Raw genomic sequence first — 24325 nt, 5'->3', positions numbered from 1 at the left:
GGTACAAGAGGTCGATTTTTTTTCCTTAGTTTTATTAGAATTTTTTTTATCTAAAAAGTTGTAAATAGGAAAAAAAAAACTCAAAATGAAAACAAAATAAAATTAGAGCAAGAGAGATCATGGGAAATGGAAGGGAAAGCCCCTTCTACATGTAGGGAAGGAGTGGCAAGAATTTCCCTCCCCCTTCTAACTCTAACCAGAATAAAGGGGGGAATTTTGACCTTGGGTTAGGCGGGATTGAGATACACCATCCCCACAGGGGGCAGGAGGTTTGATGGGGGGGTGGAGGGACACAATAAAACTATACCCCATTGGTCAATTTTTTTCAGTGTGATCTGGTCCCAATCTTGCCACCCAAGGAGTAGGGGGAGGCAAGAAGTAAGGGGAAACAGGATTGGGTGATAAAAACTTAATAAATTGACTACCGGACTCGGAAAAGATTCCATAAACACTTGAAACCGCCCATGACCCAAAAGTCTACCCCTGTGTGCAAGTTCTAACCTAATACACTGGGGACAGTTTACCTTTGATGCCGCCCACGTTAAATTTAAGAGGTGGTAGCACCTTTAAGAAGAAAAGTATTCTCTGGGCAATCACTTCCATGTAGTTTAAGCAGGCTACACACGGAAGTGCTGACCAGCCAGTGTAGTTCTAGGTCTTCCAGCAACCAGAACAAGGTTTGAAGCACTTCCTGTTTGCTATTTCATATGTATTACGATGGCACCTAATCCAGAGTTCCGTGGTCAGCTGGCCAGAAAGATTGCTTCCCACTTTCTCTTAGAGAGACAGAGATTTTTCCTCCCAGGAAATCTGACATTTTTTGGCCACTGGATTGGGGGTGGTTGGGGGTGCATTTTAAACCCAGCTCTCCCTCTTTCTCCTCTAATACTTTCCAATACTTTTTAGGGAAGAAAGAAGCGCTACATATAGGCCAGGCAGCTGGACAGGAAAGCCAATTAGCCACTTCTCTATGAAAAACAGAGAAGTTTGGCTCTCCTGTCCTCTGTGTGCATACGGGGAGAGCCGGGTTTCTTCAATAACCAGACATCCTAAGCGATATTACAAGTAGGGAATAAACATTAGAGCAGCCTTCAAAAGACCACAGCAGGTAGAGAGACTAGCTGGGATACAATGACGTGGAAAAATATACCCAATTCAGACTAACGAGTCCAGAACCGAGGATTTATTGGGCACAGGTGGGGGGAGGGGAGGGAGAAGGGAGAGAAGGGACCAGGAAGGAGGGGGAGACCTGAACCCTGCCAGACTTGGGCTGCCCACCCCAGCCACGATAGAAAACAGGAAACTGCACAACAGAGAGGGGAGGAGCATTCACAGGAAGTAGTCCGCCACAGGCTTCTTAGATGGGATGCCTCGGGTTTCTTGAGGGGCTGCTTCAAAGATGATAAACTCCTTTTGGAGGTGCTCGTCTAGTTCCAGTATGGCTGCCACATTTCCGCAGCTGCAGGTGAAACAAGTAACGGGTTAAAAATGCGGCCACTTCAAGCACTACCCCTCCCCTCCAATGTATCTGCTGACACATCTTACAGGGGGACTTGCCTCCAAACAGCTGCCCTGGGCTGTCTCACTTCCTTCTAAGCAGCTTACACAGACCTAAACCTGCCTGCAGTATCACGCCAGCATTCCCCACGCCCCCTCCTCACCGGTAACAGTAGTTGGGAGCCGACCAAACAGTGAGAACTGTCTCGTTGAAGTGCCACTTGTACCCTTCCATGACCAGCTGGTGCGCCCGGCAAATCATGTCGATGTCATTCGCTGCGTTGAACTGTGCCACCACGTCGCTGCCGAATAAGTAGCCAGCCCCCCGAGGGCTCACCCCCCATCCTGTAGTGTCTGCAGGGGAAGAAAGGCGGAATTTACTATTGTGAGGCATCTGATAGGATGGGGGGGGGGAGACGAGTAGGTTCTTATATGGCACTTTTCTCTACAAAAAGGAGTCTCCAAGTGGCTGACAATCAAGTTCCCTTTCCTCTTCCCATAACAGACACCCTGTGAGGGAGGTTGAGAGAGCCCTGATATGACTGAAGAAGAAGAAGAGTTGGTTCTTATATGCTGCTTTTCTCTCCCCCAAGGAGTCTCAAAGCGGCTTACAATCACCTTCCCTTTCCTCTCCCCGTAACGGACACCCTGTGAGGGAGGTGAAACAGAGACAGCCCTGATATTACTGCTCTGTCAGAATAGTTTTATCAGTGCTGTGATGAGGCCAAAATCACCCAGCTCACCACATTAGCATCCGCCGCTCTTAGCCACTACACTAAGCTGGCTCTCTTACTAGCCACTTCCATTGTCTATCAAGGTATCATGACGCAAAATTCAAGAGATCTTCATTTAAAATAACCGCCACAGTTATGTCCTCCCTAGCCCCTTGTACAGAACAAATGATTCGTAGGGTGAAGTCGAAGTAGGCAGGGACTTGGAGCCAACGGCCACCATAAGACGTCTCCAATATTTTCCATTCCTCTCCCCTGCTAGAACCTCCCTTGTAAATCCCCTTCCTGGAACAAAAACGTTCCCCATGCTTAACACTCCTCAGGAAAAAAGAGGCCACTCCCCAATTCACCCACGGCTATACCTTCAGGGTCTGACCAGAGAAGATCACACATGGGACCGTCGTGAGGAACTTCCTGTTTACGGTCTATCGTTCTGATCTGGTCCAGCGTCTGGATGGAAGGCGAGAGGCCACCATGGACACAGAAAATCTGGGGTGGGAAAGGAATGCATCCAAGACAAAGGTTTAGCACACTGGCTAAATTGAACCGTAAGGCAGTAACACTCAGTCCATGATGTGTGGAGTGCCACATACACACTAATGGCATTTCACCCCTGGCAGGAGGCCTGCAACTCAGAGAGGATGGCAGCTTGCCTGATCATCTGCCGACCACAAGCCCTGCTGGGCAAGGGCCTTGCCCACTCTCCCGAAACATAGGCAAGCGCCGCATTAGGGAACCACATCAAAGATCCACTTCTCAAAGCCAGCGGGCCATGATTTCTCCTTCCCATCACCACACTTAATGATCCTTAAATATTTGCTGCTACTCCTTTTAGCTGAGTTCAGTTCCAATTCCGGGAAATCTGAGACCCACGCCCTCAACCCTCACCTTGCCGTCAATGATTGCGGAGAGGCTGAGGTAGTCGAAGATCTCAGTGCAGTACCGCCACACGGTGACAGAGCCATATTTCCTCAGGCATTCATCATAAAATCCATACACCTGGGTGATCTGTCTGCTTTCATGGTTGCCGCGAATCAGGGTGATCCGGTCAGGGTAGCGGACCTGTAGAGAGGAAAGGAGATCGAGCCAGGTTAGAGTAGGGCCTGTTGGGTCCAGCCGATTCTCTTGATCCCCTTGAGAGCCCAGTTTTTATTGAAACAAAAAAATTACCATTGCTCTTGTGCATAGTTATATAAGGCTGCTTTTTATGCAGCTGTATGCTGATACATTGTTAATGATACATTGTTAAATGCAAGCCCTATTGTCCAATGTTTAAAGGTCAGACATCAGGAGATGGATCACGCACTGTGCTGTGCACAGGCTACTGCTGTGCTTCTCGCTGTAGCCACAGCAGCACAAACACAAATGAACCCTACAGGCCCCTGAGAACCTGTAGAACCCAGAACTTTATACAGGTTAAAGCAAAGAAAAGTAGAACGCAGGATTTGGGGGAGGGGGGGGTCTTGGGGAGGTTTTCCAACCTTGAGGGCCAGCAGCAGCAAGAAAGTTTCAACACTGTAGAAACCACGGTCAACAAAGTCTCCCATGAAAAGATAGTTGGTCTCAGGCACATCACCACCCACCTGCAGAAGGAAAGAGAGGCATCAGGTAAAGCGTTTGCCAACAAGAACTTGGAAGCACGGAAGGGAGCCCTAGAACTGGATGAAAACTCACCCTGAAAAGTTCCTTAAGGTCGTAGAACTGGCCATGGATATCTCCACAGACCTGGAAAGAAAGATGCATTAGCAACTGGGAAGAATATAACTGCTACCATCCCAGTCTCAGAATGCCATCAAGTACACTCATTATTCTCCAAAGCTTACTCACCGTTACTGGAGAATCTACTCTCTGGACATTGCTTTCCTCCACCAAGATCTCTCTATTAACAGAAGGACAGAAATGTATTACTCTCCATACCACCACTGGATGCGTCTTGCTTCCTTGAAGAAGCCATTCCCCCTAGGGTTGCTTGCCAACTCTCACCTGGCCTTGGCACAGAGGGCTTTGACCTCGCTCTCTTTGATGAGCTCACAGCGCCGCAGTTGTTCAATCTGGCGGTCAAGGTCACTGATTTCAGCCATCGTGCTCCCTGCAGAAACAAAAGTGCAATCAATTCAGATTGGTGGAGGGGAACCCTGTAGGGGGAACGTCACTGTGTGCCATTTGGGCAGAAAAGAGTTAAAGTCACCTCAAGCAAATCTTCTCATCACAAGTCATGAGAGTATGAGGACTCCATTATGTTTGGTATTCCACCACTGCCCCCTAACTAGGGAGGGATGAGAGGAACAGAGGCGGAGCTTGACAATCCATACATGGATTCTCTGTGATCCTCTCTAAGATTGCAGGGTACCTATCAGCAATTCTGGGAGATACTTCACACATCCCCTACAGCATTCACTGGCATGGAGCTCATGGGAATTGTAGTCCATGAACATCTGGAGGGCCGCAGTTTGACTACCCCTGCCCTACAGCATCCAAATCATTGCCTCTCAAGTAGGTAATATACAAAAGTAAAAAAGAACAATACAAACATATTTCAATATCCTTTCCACTGGACTAACAGCTCTGAAAGATGTTGTGCCTTCTCAAGTATCATTTGTTATATATGAGAGTGCTCCTATTAGAAAGGCTCCACAGGTTACTCCACAGATTTTACAAACTGGGCCACAACTACAATCTGCCTTTTACAAGGTCCCGTAACATTACCTAAGGTCATGAATGGTATGATGTTATTAAGATTAGCGGGGAGAGAGGGTCTTTGTCAGTTTCATTTGCATTGAAAGTCTGGGGTAGGGGAGGGAGAGAATGAAGCTGACTTTTATTAAAAGGAATGAACACAGCTTGCCTTTTCCCCCCAAGCAGCTCAGGTGAGCATACCTGCCCCCCACCTTTCCATTTAAGCCTCACACACAGATCCCCCATAAGGTATGCTAGGTTAGAAAGAGTGAGCAGCTCAATATTGCCCTGTAAACGTCATCGGGATTTAAATTCATGTCTCCACCATCCTATCCTAAAGTTCTTACCACCACCCTGGCTCTCAAGTTGTGTCTTGCAGCCCTGAACAAGGGGCAGCACAGCATTAAAGGGAAAGACTCAAGGGGCCTCGGGACACCTATCTACCTAGGGAAAGCCACCCCACCCCAAAAAAATCCTGGTCTGCATTTCATCAGCTCATCTAAGCTTCTAAAGAAGGGGGGGCACAAAGACAGCAGAAGGCAAGAAGAGCACAGCCAAAAGAAAATGTGGCCAGCCCCCCTTAGGCCTACTACCTGTCTGCTTATCAGATCTAACCCAATCACGCCTGCTATTGTCATTCACTTGGTATCCTTTAGCATCTCTTTCCAATACAGAGGGGCAGACAGTCTCATATTCTAGCTGTATCTGCATTAGTGAGCCATGGCTCATGAAAGTCCATATCCTGCCACAATGCTGTCAGTCTTTAAGGTGTGCACTGGACTCCTGCTCTTTTCCCCTGCTGCAATCTGACTAACACGGCTGCCCATCTTGATCCTGCTCCCTCCTGTTACCCTCCAGCACCCATCCCACCGTATAATCATGTTAATAACATTATTCTTATTGTCTGCCCTTCCCGGTTGGCTCGGGTTTAAGTTTAAGAACTTCACCCCCATTTTTTTTCCTATTCATACCTCGAAAGCACCCCCCAAGGTAGTCTAGACAGAAGTCACAGACATTCTAAGTGGGTGGGCAAAAGGGACTGTGTCAGCGCTTGCCTCTTGCTGCCCTTTCTGGCATGCCAATCACCACTTTGAGGTCAGGAGGCGAATTTCCTCCAGGCCAGACTGGACAGGGATTCTTGTTCTCTTGTTTCTCCCCCCCCCAATCTGGGCCTGGAATTGGGGTCCCTGTGGGTGGGCAGGTCGTTGTGAGTGTCCTGCATAGTGGAGGGGGTTGGACTAGATGACCCTGGAGGTCCCCTCCAACTCTGTAAGTGAGAAAAGGGCAAACTGCCCGGGGTTGAGGCTTAAACAAAGCCCCCTCCCCGAATCCCCCCTCCTCCTTGCACTCTCCCACCCCACCGCTCCCTGGACTGGATGCTCCCCGGGGCAGAGCACAACTAGCCCTTGAACTTGGTGGGGGGGGGGGAGTAAAGCAGCCTCGCCTCCTCTTCAGAGGTACCCCCCCCCCGTTTGGCTGCCTCCCCACAGCCCCCACATGACTTTCCCTTCGCCGGAGTCACATGAAGGATTCTCCTCGCTCGCTCGCCTGCCCCCCTCCCGCTCCTGTTGCTATAGCAACCAACCTCCCCGGCGCCCCCGGGTCAAGAAACATCCGGGACAAGTAGGGGCGGGCCTTCGGGCCCCACGGCGCTTACCTGGGGCCCCGGCGGCAGCGGCGGCGACGGTGGCGGCTGCTCCGCGGCTCCCTCCGGCTCCCGGGCCCGGACCCTCCCCCTCTCTCTTTCCGGCTCTCCCACCAAAGGACTCGGCGTGGTACGTCACTTCCGCTTCCTCCTCGAAAGAAGACCGGCGGGGTAAGGTGAGGGGAAAGGACCCGTCTTTCTGCGCCTTTAAGGGGAGGGACGTCCCGCTGACAGGAAGTGACGCGCGTCTCTCTTTCTCTTTTTTTTTTTAAGGGAAAAGAATTCCTGCCGAGGACGAGGGGTTTAAATATGTCGGTCGGTAGCGGAAGTACTGGCAGTGTACGGGCGGAAATGACGTCCGGGGACATTTAAAGTAAAGCTTGATCTATTTAAAAATATATACATATATAAACGTAATATATTCATATATGAAATATATACATATTTAATACATACACGCAGTAATCTAATTAATTTAATCTGATGTCTATACATATTTATTTTATTTCTATACGGCTCTCCCATGAGGAAGGTATTATAATACATTAAAATGTATTATAATAAAATACATTAAAATAATAATAGAATTTTGTTTAGTCGGCCTGTAGCCACAGGAAGAAAATGCAGTCTGAAATGAAGGCGAGGAACTTTGATGCAGACGTGAGCTGATGCAGAGGCTGAAGGATCTGTTCTTCTCACAGCAGCCGAAAGGAAATAGATGCCAAGAGGAGCGTTTTGTCTTCTCTGCATTGGGTTGGCTACATTGGTGGTAGTAAGAAACCTTTCATGGGCAGAGAGGGAAGGGTAGAAAAGCACCATGAAGGCTACAACATTTGTGACTAGGCTTGCCAGCTCTGGATTGAGAAATACCTGGAGACTTTGGAGGTGGGATTTGGGGCCAGGAGGGACCTCAGTGTTGTATAATGTTAGGGGGGCCACCCTCCAAAGCAGCTGTTTTCTCCAGGGGAACTGATCTCTGTCTCCTGGAAGTCAGTTGCAATTCCCAAAGATCTCTAGATCCTGCCAGGAGATTGGCAGCCCTACCAACAGGGCTATCAAATGCAGTAGAGATTCTTAATTGTCATACACCTTCTTTCTATATCCAGCTGCCTCGGCCCCAGCCTTCGACTCCTTCGTGGCAGCCATGGTGGTGGAGGTGTGCAGCTTCTTTGGCGTCTACCTTCTGTATTGCACCAACCCCCGGTACCACGGCCGCCTGAAGATGAGCTATAAATCCCAGGGGATCCCCAGGTCCTATATGGGAGGCCCTATTGAATTTATATGAGTCACTGCTCACTTCTTCAGATTGGCAAGTAGTACATGCTAGTAATAAGCCCATAGGAGAGATCAGTGTGCTGTAGTGGTTAGTATGTCAGAGTATGATCTGGAAGGCTCGTGTTCAAATTCCTACTCTTGTCACAGAAAACTGCTGCATAAGCTTGGACCAGTCACAGGCCCTCAACCTAACCTACCTCGCAGGGTTGTTGTGAGGTCGGCAGCCATTGAGTGAGCATGATTTCAGATTTGCCAGAACTGTTCATCAGCCCAGATGAAGAATACAAAGAAAAAAGGAGGCTAGAAAAGTTTTTATGCTCAATAAACCCCAATGTTCCCAGGGTTGTTGGGGGTTTTTTTTGGGGGGAGGGGAGTTAACTGTAAAGATTTAAACAAATAGCTTTCTCCATGATTTCCTTCACATAGACAAAAGCTCTTCCAGAACATGTCAGAAAAACACCTACTCCTGACATCCCAAATTAGCGTGAAACAGAATTATTTCACAGGCCTTTTCCTGACTGACAGGGAGAGTGTGTTGACCATGGATCGTTTGATGGTTGGCTTGGTTTAGTGTATCATTGTGAACTTGTAGCTGAAACTGTATCCCCAGTTAACAGGGCTGCAGCTAATCCTTTGGAATCCTTTCATAATAATGGAAGTTCCTGGGGGAGCTGGTTTGTCATGTTAAGAAAACAGTTGTGGCTTAAGCCAGCCCCCTTTCTTCTGCACCTCCTGCTGTACATGGATCAGGCCTTAGTTAGAGGCAGCTTAGAGGACGTGAGAACTGCCTGCCTCTTTCCAATCCCATGCAAGGGATACACGTTCCTGCATGCAGTAGCAAGCATGTTCAGTGTTTTCTCAGCATGGAAAAGCTAAGCCGTCAAGTTCTCCACAGTTAATCCCTGGCTGAACAAGCACAGGCCTATGGAGGTTGCACCAATATTCCTCTCAAGAGCCTGTGGTGGAGGAAAATGGAAGATAAAGTGTGATCCTGAGCTACAGTGAAGGCCTTGACACAAGGAAATACCCCTCCAAACCACTGGCTTTGCCAACCCATAGGATCATTAAAACTTGAAGCAGCCACCCTACATTTCCTGGAGACCACTCTGCTCTACCAGTACAAACAGCCTGGCCTCATGAGATGTGCGCTTGGCATCAACCGGAGGGGAAGGCCGTTTTGGTCCAGGCCCCAACCTGGTGGAATGAGCTCCCAGAAGAGCTGAAAGGGCCTACAAAATTGAGCCCTTCCGCCAGGCATTTGGTTGAGGCCAAGCTCATGGGCTTCAACCAAAGGCCTGGTGGAAGAGCTCCATTTGGATCACCATCCAGGGCCTTCCTACAGCATTCTCTTCCATCCTGGACCAGAAGGGAGCTGTTTGTTAATTGACCCCTGGAAGTGACAGTGACTAGATATATTCTGATATTTTTAATGTTGAGTCGTTTTATGTTTGTGGCCCTTCCTTGCATACCCAGAGAATTGCTGATCACCACTGTGGGATGGTAGGTGAATTTCTTCTAGGCCAGGCTGGATTCTGGAGATTTTTGGTGGAGGGACCACTTGGGCATGAAATTGGGGTCACTGTGGGTGGGCAGTTAGTTGTGAGTTCCTGCATTATGTAGGGGTTGGATTAGATGACCCCTTCCATCTCTATTATCCTATCTGTTGTAAACTGCCCAGAGACGGCTGTATTGAAAGGGGCAGTCATAGAAATCTAATTTTCTAATAATAAAACCAACAAAAAATTCCAGTGCATTCAAACGCTCCTACAATAATGTGATATTTGCTCAGTTCTGATAAAAGGTGTAATGTGGATTGTGTTTTCCATGAGCAACCGTGTGGAAGAATCTAACACCGGCAGCTTCTCAAACTCACTCGTGAAGCGGAAAGGGGCAGGCCTTACACCTGTTGGCACTTCTACGGCAGGACAAACCACAGGGGCTCTTGCAACGTTTAAACAGATTCTGTTTATTTCTAGCGGTCCGGGAGTCAGGTGTCCCAGCTCCGGAGACAACGGGATGTTGTTTTGGCCACGGACCAGGAGTGTCATCGGTCACCAGAGGGGAAAGCTGGACGTCACAAACAGGTGTACAGAGATGGGGAGGAAAGAAGGAGGGAAAGTAGGAGGCGGGAACAAGCCAAGACCTGTGTGCTCTTCCAAGGTTGCGGATGGGAAGGCTTCCAGATTTCCCTGCGAGAGAAGCTGGCAGGCAGGCAGGGAAGGGGAGATCGGGCTGTAGGGGGGGAGAAGCAGTGAAGAATGAACCCCAGGAGGGGCAGGGGGGGGGGAGACACCACGGTAGCTCAGGCACAATGCAGCAAACAGAAGTGAGAGCAGACAAAGCAACCAGGCCACAGATTTTAATAAGCATGATTGGAAACAAAGAGAGACTCGCTGGCAGCGGCTCCGGTTTGGCCAGATGAGACATATTTGCCCTGGGCGGCAAGGCTATTGGCCTGTGAGAAGCGGGGAGAAAAAGGAGAGAGAGCATCGATAAGAGCCTAGAAGGAACAGGCAGGCATCCCGTTCGCTACCTCCTCCCACGATGGCGGCGATGGACTGGGAACCAAGGAAAGACAGAGTAGGAGCTCCCCTTCCCATCATTCTAGAGCACAAGCTGGCAAGGGCTTGTGGGAATTGTAGTCCAAAGACATCTGGAGATCCAGTTTGACCCCTCCTGAATCCCATCCTTTACTCAAAGGGTGGGCGGGTAGGAGGGGAGAAAGAACCCTGGCTCCAAATTAGTTCATTGTTCACGAAGGAGCAGGATGGTTCCCCTCCAGTTTTCAAATCACTCTGTGTCTGCTGCTGAAAGACCTTCTTTAAAGGAACAGAAATCCCCCCCCCCCGCCCCCCGAGCAAGATTCAAGACCAGTAGCACCTTGAAGCCGAATAAAATCTGCAGGGCATAACCTTTCGAGAGTCAACGATTACAGCCTCTCAGAAATATCTGCCCAGGATATGCTTATTGGTCTAAAACAGGGGTCGAATGCTGGCAGGGGCTCATGGGAATTGTAGTCCATGGACATCTGGAGTTGACTACCCCTGGTCTAAAGGGCTTCTGGCTTTGAATCTTGCTTCTCTCCACTGCAGCAACCCGCTTGAAAAGAAACCCTACTGAAATCCCCATAGAGCTTGGCTGTAAGGGCACCGTCTCTCCGGAAGCTAAATCGTCCGCAGGAACGACCAACCAGCCCCCTGGCTCTAACCCACTTGCCTCCTCCAAGGGTTTGGGAGTCCGGGCATGAGGCTTACCAAAGCACGCTTAATGTACTCCTCCTGGGCGTTTTTGGTGTTCTCTTTCTTGCCGCTCCAGGCCTTGAGGGCGGACGCCTGCAGGGCGCGGCCGTAGGAGAAGGTCAGGGCCCACGGCTTCAGCAGGGGGCACTTGTTGATGGCGTTCAGGTTGATGGAGGCCTCCTCCTCGCTCTGGCCACCGGACAGGAAAGTGATGCCTGGGGACAGGAAACGAGATTAGCAACCCGCAAAGCGGGGAGAGGGGGGGGGCTGAGGTTTTAAGTATGCTGCAAGGCCGGTTCCGAGAGCGGTTGAGAAAAAGGAGTGTTCCCACTAAGTAGTTTGACAGTGGAGAACTTTAGGATCAGCGGAAAGAGCGTTCTTGTTCCCCTTCTGTTTCTAGAGCACTTGTGTGCCCGCAGTTTCAGGTGAACGAGTAACACTCTGCTTATACAGCGGAAGATGAGTCCATGTCTCCAATGAGGAACTTCTCCCGACCACAGAGTGGAATCAGGAAGAAACGGGGTCAGGGAGTAGATCCTTCCACTTGATTCATACATTAGTGCAGCGTGGTGGTTACAGAAGGACCAGACTAGGATCCGAGAGACTCGGGTTTCTATATATTATTATAATTTGGTTTTATTTTTATTGAATTAGAAAATCGGACTGTTTTTAGGATGATGAGCAAAGCAGAATTCCTCATCATGCATTTTCTCCCTGCCCTTTCTCCCAGGAGTTGCAGCGGTTTCCCTTCCTCCATTTTACCCTTGCAATGACCTTGTATGAGGGGAAGCGACCCAGTGGGCCCTCCTTTCTTACCAGTCACGGCTGGTGGCACCGTGCGGCGCAGAGCGGTAACTGTTGCCATAGCAATCTCCTCAGCGGAGTATTTCTTGGTGCAGGCATGGCCGGGCGTCACCATGTTGGGCTTGAGCAGAGATCCCTCCAAGTAGATGTGGTGGTCGCTCAGGGCTTTGTACACAGCAGCCAGAACCTGGGCGGGGCAGAAGCAACAGAAGCTGGCATTCAGACGCCGTTGGACGGAAGAAAATGTCCGCTCCCGTCTGCTCATCCTTGAAAGGGGAGGACTTAAGTGGCTAAGCTCCTCCCTTCTGGCCAGCAGGCTCCTCCCACTGGATCCTCACCTTCTCTGTGACATACTGGCAGCGTTTCAGATCGTGGTCACCGTCGGGGAGGATTTCGGGTTCCACAATAGGCACGATCCCATTCTGTAGGGTAAAGCCAGAGGCAGCAGGGATTAGATAACGTAGCAATAAGCCAGGGTGGCCAAACTGTGGCTCTCCAGATGTCCATGGACTACAGTTCCCATGAGCCCCTGCCAGACATCTGGAGAGCCACAGTTTGGCCACTTCTGCAGTAAACATACACGGAGCTTGCTCTTAACAGTTGGGAATCTTTGCTGGATCCCTTCGCTGAAGACCAAAATGTTAAACCAACTCAGGAAGGATATGTTTCAGCCTGCTATGAGGGGTCCCTTCCATTGTTGAGATTAGAGATCAAAAAAGAAAAACCCACTTTATTTAACCAGCCACGTCTCTAAGCCAACTGGTAGAGAAAACCCTTCCAGCTGCTGGCCTGCTGTCCAAATTTTTTGCTGCCCTCTTGTAGCAACACATTGTGGAATATCGCCATCCCCCCTGGCAACCCAAGGGTGCTCTTATGACCTTGGGAAATTTTCCAGAGCAGTCTCTGGTGAAGACCGTTCATTGGCTGGTTCAAGACCACCACCTTGCGACGCAGTTTTCTGTGGCAGCGTGCCAGGAGCTGCCCATATCTACCCACAACCTAAGCAACACATAGACCTGGGGAACTGGGCTTCTCCTAAACATCCTCCGCCTCCGATTGGCAGTCCTTAACTCTAGCTGGGACTTTCACCAGGCCTGCTACCGGAGACCTTGTGTAAGCAGAGATGCCAGGGACATGACCCAGTGTCCTCCAAGCCCTCTCATACGTTATGGACGAGAGATTTCTCCCAACCTTGTTCCATGATACCCTGCAACTGGAGATGGCAGAATTCGGCCTCTCTTGGAGTTCCATAAACATAGGACTCTGCTAAGACCATGGGAAAAGGCCACTGCCCAGTTATGAAGGTTCTTCCCTGCCCCAAGGGCCCTTGGTGCCCACCTGCTGGCAGATGCTGGCATAGCGAGCAAGGACGTTGGCATTCTCCATGATGGCCAGGTGGGAAGGGGTGGTTGGGGTGATCTTCAAGACACAGCGCCACTTGGCAAAGTCTGCTCCGTCCTTCTTGTACTGGGCACAGCGTTCAGACAAGCCATCCAGACCTGCAGGGGGTGGAGGTGGGAGGACACGGTAAGGACAAACATTCACAGAAGCAAATGACCTATGGCAGGCGTGGCCAAAGTGTGGCTCTCCAGATGTCTGTGGACAACAATTCCCATGACTCAAGGCTCATGGGAAATGTAGTCCACGGACATCTGGAGAGCCAAAGTTTGTCCACCCCTGAGCTATAGTCTTCCAAATGCTGTTTATTTACTAGATTTTTAAAAATTGCTGCTCACCCTAGGGTCTTGTGGCAATTTTCAATGTTAAAAAAGATCAGGCCAAAATAATATTTGAAAAATCAAAGAATACAAAATATTAACATTGTAAAACAAATGGGTATCCCCTTACCACTATTAAAACAATCCAGGCATGTCATTCCACTCCAAAACCCAATCTAAACGACTCAGTTGAGGAAATGAGACAAGTCTGGCAAGGGATGGATGACATTCAAAAGTGCATTCCACAGCACAGGGGCCACAACGGAGAAGGCCCTTCCCCTGGTGACAGCTAACCGAGTCATGCTGGAGCTGGGCTCCTGCAAGAAGTCCCTAGACAATGACCCAAGGGGCACAGGGAGTTGTAACAGGCTAGGCGCTCTTGTGGGAATGCAAGCCTCAGGCGGTTAAGGGCTGGAGGTTTGCCAAGCTTCCTGCTCAGGGGTCCTGCAGCATCTCAAAATTTGTCCCAGGCACAGCCTCAGCACTCACCCTGGGTGGTGGTCTCCCCGTTGGTTCCAGCAAGAGGCACGACACCTTTATCAACCTGGAGGAAGCAAAAGGGAAGGGAAGTCAGCCGAGACATAGACCAGCCCCTCCCTTCCTGGTACTCCTCCGTAGTGATGTGTCTCGTCTCTGCCGTTCTAAAACGACTGGGTCTCATCTTTCTACCCTCATTGTAACTCGCCGGACCCTCCAGTTCCAGCAGTCGAGGAACGCAAAACCAAGATCTGCTTCGTTCTAGCCTTGCAGCTGCTGAGTCACCTTGTGGGCAAGTGGGGGCCAGACTGTGAGAGAGAGACCCCAACAGAAGACCCCCACTCGACCCGACTGTGCCGTATGCATAAACCACCTCAGCCTGGCATATGCCATGCGTCCGGCTTTCCCAACAGAACCCCTGGGTCTTATTTTGCATAGGTGACAACTTGCTCCTCCACACACACACACACACACTGGGTTGCCTTTTTTAGAGGTCCCCCCACCTTCCCCGAATACACATTTCTGGAGACGCCCAGCTTCCGGGGCACTGGTGTCGATTTTAGGGAAAGGGCCGGCGACGTCACGGGTGTTGGCCCCAGCACCTGTGCCGCTTACCTTGATGCCCACCACGGCGTTCTTGTCCTTGATGACCTTGGTGAACTGGCGGCCATCGTCGGCCTTCTGGTACATGGTCTCGTGGAAGAGGATCACGCCCCCGATGCAAGGGTTGACGCGGTCATCGGCGGTGAAGAGGAGCTGCCGGTAGTAGCGGCGATTCTCCTCGGTGTTCTCGGTGCCGATGGAGCTCAGGCGCTTGGCGATGCTGCCTAGGAGGCAGGGCAGGGGGTCAAGTCAAGGCCCTGCAGCCATTTTAGGGGGTCTGAAGCTCCCCTCCCCTGCCTTCCCCCGCCTCTCCCACCCCCTGAGCCCTTACCGGTGGACTCATCCGCGGCGAGGATGCCCTTGCCCGTTGCCACGATGCGGTGGGCGATGTCCGACAGCTCCTTCTTCTGCTCCGGGGTCAGCGCTGGGTATTCGTGAGGCATCTTGAAAGGCTAAACTGGAGGAGGGAAGCGCCAGGTGAGCCCAATTCGGCAACGTGGTGCCCGAGGGCGCCCCCCAGCGGCGCAGAGAGGCCTCGCCCGACGGGAGCAGCTCTACCCATCCCTGCGCCCGGCAGACGCTCAGGCACCCGCGCCGGACCAACGACCTTGACGCCCGCGCAGAGGAGGGCAAAAAAGAGCAGGGGGTTGAGCCCTTTTTGCCATGGCCCGTCCCTGCAGAGAGAGAGCGTCGCTCGATGGAGGAGAGGAGCTCTGAGGCGGAAGCCTCCAAGGACAGCGGGTGGGGAAGAGAAATGAGGCCAAGGACGTTTCAAGGGCGGAAGGCTTCCTCTCCCCCCCCCCCATACCGAGACAGGGGGAGTCCATTAAATCGCCTTCGTCACCCCAAGCTTTCCCCCCTCCCCCAGCCCCGGAGGTCCTTTTGAGAACAGGAGAAACGAGCATTCGGCAGGAAAGCGGGGAAAGTGAAGGACGAAAAGGAGAAAGGGTGCTTAAAAAAAACACAGTAAGAAAAACAAATGTACGACGGGGAACTACAGAACCTCCTCCGTCCTGGTCTTCTCTCTGCCGCATGCAACAATTGCACGTTAAACTTCGCCACGTGACCGGCTCCCCCCACCCCACTCTCCACCCCCGTCCGATGTGCCTTTCTCCTCCCTTCCCCTGGTCCCGCTTCGCCGTCTCCATTTTACTTCTGCCTCCGAGAGCAATTTCTGCAGCTTGTAAACTAGGCGCGGCGGGGGGAGAATATTTGTAACCGCCTAGATGGCTTCCCTTAATCCTTCCAGAGAACGCACTCTCCCCCCCCCCCCCCCGGGTCGGGTGACGAGCCAGCTGGCCTTCCTTTCTCACCTTCCTCGAGGGGGAGAACAAACCAGCCCTGCTTCCGCTCCGGCCAACAGCCGCCGAGTTCTGGGGATGCGCGCAAGGCGAGCGAGGAGCCGCAGCGGAACGTTCGGGAGCCCAGCGTTCCAAAATCGAACGTCATGTAGCGCGGCCGGGCGGAAAAGGGTGTGAAATTGACTCATACAAAAGGAGGAGGGGGAGGAGACTTAAAAAGTTCTCCTCCTCCCCCCTCTTCAAGTAGCGGGAGGTGATTCATTTAAATATGTACAAGGAAGCCAAGGGATTCCTCTCCCTCTCGGTTGAGTCGCGCAATCTGGAAACAAACGGGTTTGATTCACGTCCGCCCGCCCGACGACGACGTGACCAATGCACAGCTCCTAGTTTTAGGCATGGGGTGGGGGGCCAACTAGGGCAGCATAGGACTTCCGAGTAGAAGCAGGATCGGGCGCAACAGGATCTAAGCCTAGCTAAAATTAAGGTGGGGGAGGGGGGAATAAAAGGGCTAGGATGAGGCGGAAGAGGTAGTTAATGGAGATCCTGGAACAAGCAAGGAAATAAGATTGCCCAAGGCAAACCGATTAAAGGCTGGCTTATATGTATATAATAATAATGAGGCCCTTTGTCCAAACTAGAGCAGCAAACTACCCTGGGCTGCTCTTTCTGCATAAGCCAGGGACTCCCTTAGAGTCCCAAAAAACAGTGCCTTATCAGTGAGCCTTATCAAAGTGACCTGGCAGAGGTGGTCAACAGGCCTTTGCAGTTGGAGCATCCAGGAAGTTCCTTCCCCCACTGGGATTTCTCACAGATTCTCCCCTCAGATTTTTCATATTGCCATTCATATTTGTGTCCCACCACTGCCCCAAGGAACTCCCCCAAGAGTTCCACAGAGCACTATTTGGGGAGGGGCTGTAGCCCACGGGAAGAGCCTCTGCTTGGCGAGCAGGAAGCCCCCCTCCCCCCGTTCTAATCGCCAGGGTCTGTAGTTGAAATGGACCATGTTTTCTGTCTGACCGGTTTCCTTCACCAGATAACTCTTGATCCCCTCAGTGCCATAATGAATGTGGATTTGAATCTCTCTATGGATGCACACGCCATTAAAGGCCATCCTTTTGCAATTCCTCGCAGAAATAGGTAATACCAGAGGAGAGATTCGAGTGTTAAGCAAGATGGCCTAGGAGCCCTTTAAAACCTTGCTTGAGGAATTCACCACCCAGAAACCAGGAGTTCCCAGAGGCATGCCTTGGGGAAAGAAGTCAGCTCCGTGGCTCCGTGGGTCTTTCCCCCTTGCACCCTCTCCAGTTTCAGCATTGACCTTTCAAGGGGATACTCGATCCCCCCTTCTCCTGCTCCTCTGTCCTTTACTGAAGGACACGGAGCTATTTCTGGATCCCCCATTCTCAGGCAGGGGTGGGTTTAGCTGCACAGAGAGCCAGGCGCAGGGGGAGAGGACTGGAGGCAAGAAATAAGCAGGGTGGCGCAAGGGGGGGGGTAAGGCAGAGTGGGCAAAGTGGAGGAAAGGGGAAATCAAATAAATAAATAAAATGTATTTTCAGAGAGGGAGGCGGAAGCAGTGAAAACAGGCCGCTGGAGACAGCTGGGCCCTGTTGCCTCCAGGAAGAGGTTTCATCAAAACCAGGGCCCTCTGGAGAGGCGTTGAGGGCTGCAAGCGTTACTTGATAAAGAACACCAGCTGAGGCGGCTGACCTATAGCGTTATCTCTCAAGGAGCTGCCTGGCAGGGTCCGAGGCCTATCTGGGGGGGGGAGGGAAGGGGGCTGTAATATGCCCCTGAGCTCTCCCTGCACCTGTAAACAGTGAAGCAACAGGGCCCAAAAGTAGTGGGGGGAGAAGGCTGAGGATTCGGGAGACGCAGAGCCTGGCGGCAGCACTGCCTCCAAACCTGGTTCCTCTCCTGAACTGGATTTCAGCCCCAAATCGGTTTGCTCCCGTGAAGTTCTAACCGACAGAGCACGTACGGAATGGCTTTGCCGTCTTCAGAAGAGCCAGAGGTCTCTCCATCCATCTGGGTGGGGGGCTATTTATTAATTATTACTATTAATTATATTAATTGTTAATATTATTAATAATTACGTCATGTGTGAGAGCCGGCTTGGTGTAGTGGTTAAGAGCAGCAGCCTCTAAACTGGAGAGCTGGGTTTGGTTCCCTGCTCCTCCACATGCAGCCAGCAGGGTGACCTTGGGCCAGTCACAGTTCTCTCCAAACTCTCTCAGCCCACCTACTCCACAGGGCGTCTGTTGGGGGGAGAGGAAGGGAAAGGTGATTGTAAGTCGCTTTGAGACTCCTTTGGGTAGAATAAAAACCATCTCTTCTTCTAAAGCAGACAAGACATTCTAGGATTGGCAGCCAGGCGACAGACAGACAGCTCTGGTACTCCTTAGAGCAGGGATAGTCAACCTGTGGTCCTCCAGATGTCCATGGACTACAATTCCCATGAGCCCCTGCCAGCTTGCTCATGGGAATTGTAGTCCATGGACATCTGGAGGACCACAGGTTGACTACCCCTGCCTTAGAGGGCCCACCCTGCTTGAGGTTTACAGGAGGCCTGACTTGTGTGAATGCAAACCTTCTCCTGGGAGAAATCAAGCGCTAATTCGATCTGCCTTCCTGTACAACCAACCACTTAATGCAAACACCTCGGATCCTCCCCTCCTCTCTTAAAAAAATTATTTTTCCATTTTGCAATCAGGTCAGCTAAAGAGTGTCCAGAGAGCAATTCTCCATGCACAGCTTTCTCGGTGCATGTTTATTGCGCAGCATGGCCCATAATCTGCATTAGGAACTGCAAATGGAAAACCGGAGAGATGGGTTCAAATTATGGCAAGCCAGACTCACAGGTATGGGCTGGATGTTAGTATAGGTATGTTAGCACCTCTTGGGGGAGGTACTGCCTTCTGGCACTCTTGTTTGGAAATAGCAAATGGAAGGGTTAATCGAAAGCTATTCTCTCCCCTCTCTGGCAGAGAAGCAAACTGAGTTATATAACACCCTAATGCCTGGGAAGTGAAAGGCCAACCCCGGATTGATTGATGACAGCAGAGACAGGGCAGCCACCTGTGGGGTCGGGGTGAGAAAGGATTCTAAAGCCCCTCCTCGCCTCTCTGCCTGGTCCCCCAAATCCGACGCTTCCTAGCCCAGCCCTGCAAAAAATCCTAACAGGGCTTCTCTTGGATGGATTACGGTAACAGCTGAGTCACTGGTCCTATGCAGGGAAGCACGTAGCAGGCCTGGGGGGGGGGGGGAGGCCAGGGAAGCCCGCAGTTTTCTCTCTGCTCCTCGGGGTATTTGGGGCCTGCTGGACCAGAACCCAAAGTCCCACCGTGTGCTTCACACACCCCTTCATTCACAGTGTTCCCCCCCTTCACATCCACTGAGACCCTTCCCCAAAATATCAGCTGCCAACTCCAGTAGTTTTTTTTTTTTTTACCTTCCTGTGTGATATTGATGCAAGAATGGGGAAATATTTCCCAACCCTTGCATCAATACCACGCAGGTATTGTTACTCTGTCCCCATCACTTTGCTGGGAGTGGGAAATTTCTTGGATTTCTGCATGACTTATCTGTTAAAAGAAGGGGTGGGGGGGTCAGCCCGTGGCTCCCCAGAGATGCTGCTTGTTCTGCAGGGCCTATGAACCATCTAGGGATCCCCTGTGGAATTATGGGTCATCTCCAGACTAGAGAGATCAGTTCCCCTGGAGAAAATGGCTGCTTTGGGGGGGGGGCTCCCTAGCATTATACAACACTGAGGTCTCTCCCTGCCTCAAATCCCGCCCACTCCTGGCTCCGCCCCCCCCCCAAAGTCTCCAGGTATTTCCCACTCAGAGCTGGCATCCCTAGAACCACCCCTGGTCTCCCGAGGGGGGTCGTCTCAGTTTATAGGACATCTTCCAAGCACCTTTAAGGGCAAAAAAATGCTGGAAGGCTCAAACTGCTTTGAGGCAGTCCTAAAATAGCAGTACCACCACCCCAATAAACCTGTCAGCCCCACTGTTTCACAAGGCAGGGGAGAAGAGACTGGGTCCAGATGGCCAGTTTGTTTTCCCGGTAGGGTTCCTCCTCCGTCTCTTAAAAACTGCCTGACGGGAAGCTTTTGTCACCATCATCATACCAGGAAAAGCTTTATGGGTGTTTCTACACGGTGGCCGAATGTTAAACGCACAAAATACCCTGGACAAGCCAGCATCTGTAATGGCAAGGTGGTGAAAAAGCAGCTAAAGCAAAGAGTCGATACGCCCCTTTGATGCGCGCTGAACTACCAGAACCCAGTGGAATGTGCAGAATCAGAGCAGGCTCCCTCTTTTTAAAACCCTGCAGTACACAATGAGCTTAGTACACAGAAAAGGATGCGTGCACACACACACCACCATGGAGGGGCTTGCCTGGTGACCTTTTAAACAATTATTTTGGAAGGTCAAAAAAAAAACAAGCATCTGCATTGCAGAAGACAAAAATTCTGTTTAAGAGCAACTAACATCCCAGTGAAAAGTGGGGTGCTCCAGTTAGCTGTTGCAATTCCCATTTCGGAAAAGTGCCTTGCACAATGAGGAAGAAAGGAGGGTGGTGTGTGTGTGTGTGTGTGTGTGTGTGTGTGTGTGTGTGTGTGTGTGTAAGGGGGGAGAAGCCCAGGAGTGCTGGCAAGGCCCCCTCCCAGGGTTTGGACAACCTCAGTTCAAGGCGCCACAACCGGGAAGGTGCGGCTGGCACCCACATGACACCGAAACTGGTTGGCCAAGTGACAGATTGGGACAGCCACCCACCTTTTATGCCTCTGGCCCAAATACCTGCGGGTCAGGAGAACTGCATTTCCTCCAAGACTTTTGCAAGTCATGCAAGGGGGGGGGGCACAGAGGAAAAGAAATGGGCCCCCTCGGAAGGGCGGGGAAGGCCGGTCTCTGCCAGCCCAGGGCGGTCAGAACTCTGGCCAGGCCCACCGAATCAAGACAATCCCGAATCTAGAGAATCCCTGGGCTGGGAGGGTTGGAGGGGTGGAAAGGGGATGAACGGCGACGTTGGTTCTCAGAGCCTCCAAAACAAGAGGGGGACCCGGGGAGCCGGGCTTGCAAAGGGAAGGTCCGGTTTGACCCCCGGTTGGCGCTGGCCATGCGGACTAGAAACCCCGACTTGCAAAGATCACCAGCCTCCTCCCGCCCGGAGCGCGTCCCATTTCCCAGGCAAGCCCCTTCCCCACCCCAAAGGTCACGTCTCCCGCTGCCCCCCCCACCCCGGTTCTCTGCAGCCCCCCTTCCCTTCCCAAGTACCGTGGACGCGGCGGGGCGGGGCTCTGGCAGACACGGCGGCTCCGGAGGGCAGCTGGGTGACTGGCGGCGGCCGGAGCGGCGAGCGGGGCTTTAAAACCGCGCCGGTGGGCGGGCGGGGGCCGCGCTAACCTTCTCCCCGACCCCTGGCCTTTCGCGCGGCCGGCTAAATTTAGGCTCCGGGGTCTGGGAATGTGAAACACGAGGCCGCTGACATTCCCCGCAGTGCAAGGAGCAGCTCTGCTGTCACGGGGCGGACGGCTGATGCGCCTCGGGCCCCGATCCCCGACGAAGAACCTCGCCCCGCTTCGGTTGCAGCCTGCCCAGCGCGGCCCAGGTCTGCTTAGGAGTCCGGGGTCGGCCCCTGGCGGCTCCCGGCGTCCCGGTGTTGCCCACCCAACTGGAAGGTCCCTGCGCCCCCCTCACCTTTGGAAAGGGGGCCAACGGGCGGCAGGTTCTGCCCCGGAATCGCAGGTCTCCCAGCGCCACCTGCCGCCTCCCGCGGGGCACTACAACTCCCCTCCCCAAATAAAATTCGAGTCCAGGGGCCCTTTTCAGACTAACCCAAAATTTATTCAAGGCACACTTCCTCAGACAATAGGACAAAAATCATAAGAGTACAGCGATGAGAGAGTAAATTAGCAGTGAATTAGTAAACAGCGTACCAACGAATATGCAGTGTGAGGACGAAGATCGGCTACTTCCTTGCTAGAATAACAGAAATCTGTCCCTTGGGTGCAGTTGTTGTTCACAAAAACATGGGGGATAGAAAAATATTAAGGTAGGGATTAATGGCAGACACATTCCCAGTTGTGGAAAGAAGTACTAATTCAAAGAGAGTTGATGCTAGTCCCATCCATTTCCCATGCCTCAAATAAATCTTTGTTCTTAAAAGTGCCATTGGACTCAAATACTGTTGTGGTGCTTCAAACCAACACAGTGACCCACTTGAATCACACACACACAAACACACACACACACACACACACACACACACACACACCAAGACAGCGTTTCAAGACGTCAAACAGCAGTTTGGAGAAATACAAGGAAAGTCACCGGAGGGCAAAACTTATTATTTTATATATATAACATCAGACTTTTTAAATGTTAGCACTGGAGAGAATTTGGGGAGAGGGCAGTTTTTGTGACAATCCCACCACAGTGAAATGAACAAATATGAAGAGTTGGGGTTTTTTTGTACCTTGATTTTTTCTACCTGAAGGAATCTCAAAGCAGGTGGGCCTGCATGAGAAGGAATGGGGAATCAAACCCAGCACGCCAGATTAGAAGTCCGCACTCCTTACCACGACACCAAGCTGGCTCTCAATAACAGCACAAATTAGAACTTTGAATAGCAGGGAAGGGGGCAGTTGTATCTATATGCAGCCAAGAAGACTCGGAATCCAATTGTTTTTGTACAGACCCCTGGTCCGCACAAGGTAGGCACCTCCTCCAAACATTCTTCCGATAAAAGGTATTCTTGTTTTATATGATGTAATTATAAAAAGCAGTGCCCCAAGGGTAAAGAGCAAGCGTCGGCATGTCCAAAATGATTTCTTGGATAAGGGTGGGGTCGGACACGGTGGAATTTTGAGGAAGCCGACTTTTCACTATTGTGTAGAAAGCGTGATTTGATACCTTCACATTAGGGGTGCAGGACTGATCTCAGGAATATGTTATTTGGTAACTTCCCCACTGTTGAAATATTCAAGAACATTCTAGAAATTTGGATAGGCTACTTTCCCTGTTCCCACAATAACCCTTAACTCTCATCAACATTCCAGAGTTTTAGAGCCTATTCTTGTTTTCATTGGGTCATGGGGCATGTGGCCTTTTTCCGATTGGGAAAGTCACATTTTTCTGCATCCCCAAGGGACCCCCTCCCTCCCTCCCTCCCACAAATATGCAGAACCCCTTATCTTGTCTGTGGGTTTTCTGATTCCAGTGCGCTGATAGTGAAGCAACATGAGTGAACACCAGAAAGATCCAGATGTTGTGTGCAGGGTAGATTATTGAGGGAAAGCTGAACTGTGTATTCCAGGGAGCACAGAGGAGAGCAACAAGGCTGATCCGGGGCCTGGGGACCAAACCCTATGAGGAAAGGCCGAGGGACTTGGGAATGTTTAGCCCGGAGAAGAAGAGGCTGAGAGGGGACAGAATTTTCTCTTTTAAGTATTTGAAAGGTTATCAGAGGTGGGCAGGGAAAAGTTCTTGTTGGCAGCAGAGGAAAAGACCAGCAGTAATGGGTTTAAACTATATGAATACTACCGGCTAGATATGGGGGGGGGGATTTAGAGTGAGTAGTTCAGTAGTTCAGCTGCCCAAGGGGATGGTGAGCTCCCCTTGCTGGCGGCCTTCAAGTAGTGGCTGGAGAGGTAGTTATCTTGGATGCTTAGCGTGATCCTGCATTGAGCAGGGGTGGGACTAGATGGCCTCTAAGGTGCCATCCTACTCTTATGATTCCAAGTTAAACGTGGCCATTGCTTGCTGATCCAGCCTTATAATTTTACAGACCCACTAACCCATGCCTGGATCTTTCTCATATTTATAGCACACCTAAATTCAAACAAAACCTAATTTAGCAGAGCTGCATTCTGATTATACTAGCAGTGTTAGGGGACAGTTCTACCAGCCAAAGAGGGACAATTGGGTAGGAAAATCCAGGAAAGCAGCCCACTCGGTAATGTCCTGCCCTAATAGGGTTGCCAGCCTCCAGGTGGGGCCTGGAGATCTCCCAGAATGACAGAAATCAGTTCCTTTGGAGAAAAATAGCTGGAATTTATGGCATGATTTCCTGCTGAGCTGTCTGCCTCCCCCAGGATCCCCTCCCCAGATCTCTACAGATTTCCCCACAGAGTTGGCAACCTGACGGCATACCTATTCCACAGGTGCCGCTGACATAAGTTGAAAAGCACCATGGAGACCACAGGCAGAAACCAAGGAGCCCCGAAGAGGCGTCGGCAAGAAGGGCCTCCAGTCTCCCCGCTGCCTACGGCAACGGGCTTGGATCCAGTTTGCCATGGCGACGCTCTAGGCCTGGATTATGATGCTGGTTGCCGCAGCAACGCCGCCCCGCT

General features: G+C 51.3%; 2 protein-coding genes and 1 long non-coding RNA gene across 6 annotated transcripts; 1 reads left to right on the top strand and 2 right to left on the bottom strand.

Moving 5' to 3' along the window:
- Positions 1-11: 11 nt before the first annotated feature.
- PPP4C (protein phosphatase 4 catalytic subunit) lies at positions 12-6760 on the bottom strand. The gene is made up of 9 exons (XM_077314685.1): positions 6562-6760; positions 4212-4317; positions 4056-4107; positions 3903-3953; positions 3710-3811; positions 3117-3290; positions 2591-2717; positions 1662-1851; positions 12-1459 (listed from the first exon to the last, which is right to left on the bottom strand). The coding sequence occupies exons 2-9, from the start codon at positions 4307-4309 to the stop codon at positions 1330-1332; spliced, it is 924 nt and encodes a 307-aa protein (XP_077170800.1). The 5' UTR covers positions 4310-4317; positions 6562-6760; the 3' UTR covers positions 12-1329.
- Positions 6623-7002, top strand: LOC143826151 (uncharacterized). 2 transcript variants are annotated; one of them, XR_013227020.1, is made up of 2 exons: positions 6623-6725; positions 6823-7002. It is a non-coding gene; the product is annotated as an uncharacterized LOC143826151 (long non-coding RNA). The 2 variants fall into 2 exon arrangements; XR_013227021.1 differs by having other exon boundaries at positions 6641-6720.
- A 2768-nt stretch (positions 7003-9770) lies between these two features.
- On the bottom strand, positions 9771-24253 carry ALDOA (aldolase, fructose-bisphosphate A). 3 transcript variants are annotated; one of them, XM_077314660.1, is made up of 9 exons: positions 24126-24253; positions 14997-15122; positions 14678-14889; positions 14075-14129; positions 13206-13366; positions 12206-12289; positions 11880-12054; positions 11079-11278; positions 9771-10279 (listed from the first exon to the last, which is right to left on the bottom strand). In XM_077314660.1, the coding sequence occupies exons 2-9, from the start codon at positions 15106-15108 to the stop codon at positions 10184-10186; spliced, it is 1095 nt and encodes a 364-aa protein (XP_077170775.1). In that variant the 5' UTR covers positions 15109-15122; positions 24126-24253; the 3' UTR covers positions 9771-10183. The 3 variants fall into 3 exon arrangements, with proteins under 3 accessions (XP_077170775.1, XP_077170774.1, XP_077170773.1); XM_077314659.1 differs by lacking the exon at positions 24126-24253 and adding an exon at positions 21249-21539; XM_077314658.1 differs by lacking the exon at positions 24126-24253 and adding an exon at positions 15979-16212.
- Positions 24254-24325: the final 72 nt, after the last annotated feature.

This window comes from Paroedura picta, chromosome 16 (assembly GCF_049243985.1).
Source record: "Paroedura picta isolate Pp20150507F chromosome 16, Ppicta_v3.0, whole genome shotgun sequence".
NCBI classification, from domain to species: Eukaryota; Metazoa; Chordata; class Lepidosauria; order Squamata; family Gekkonidae; genus Paroedura; species Paroedura picta.
This window is presented reverse-complemented; position numbering and strand designations above follow the sequence as displayed.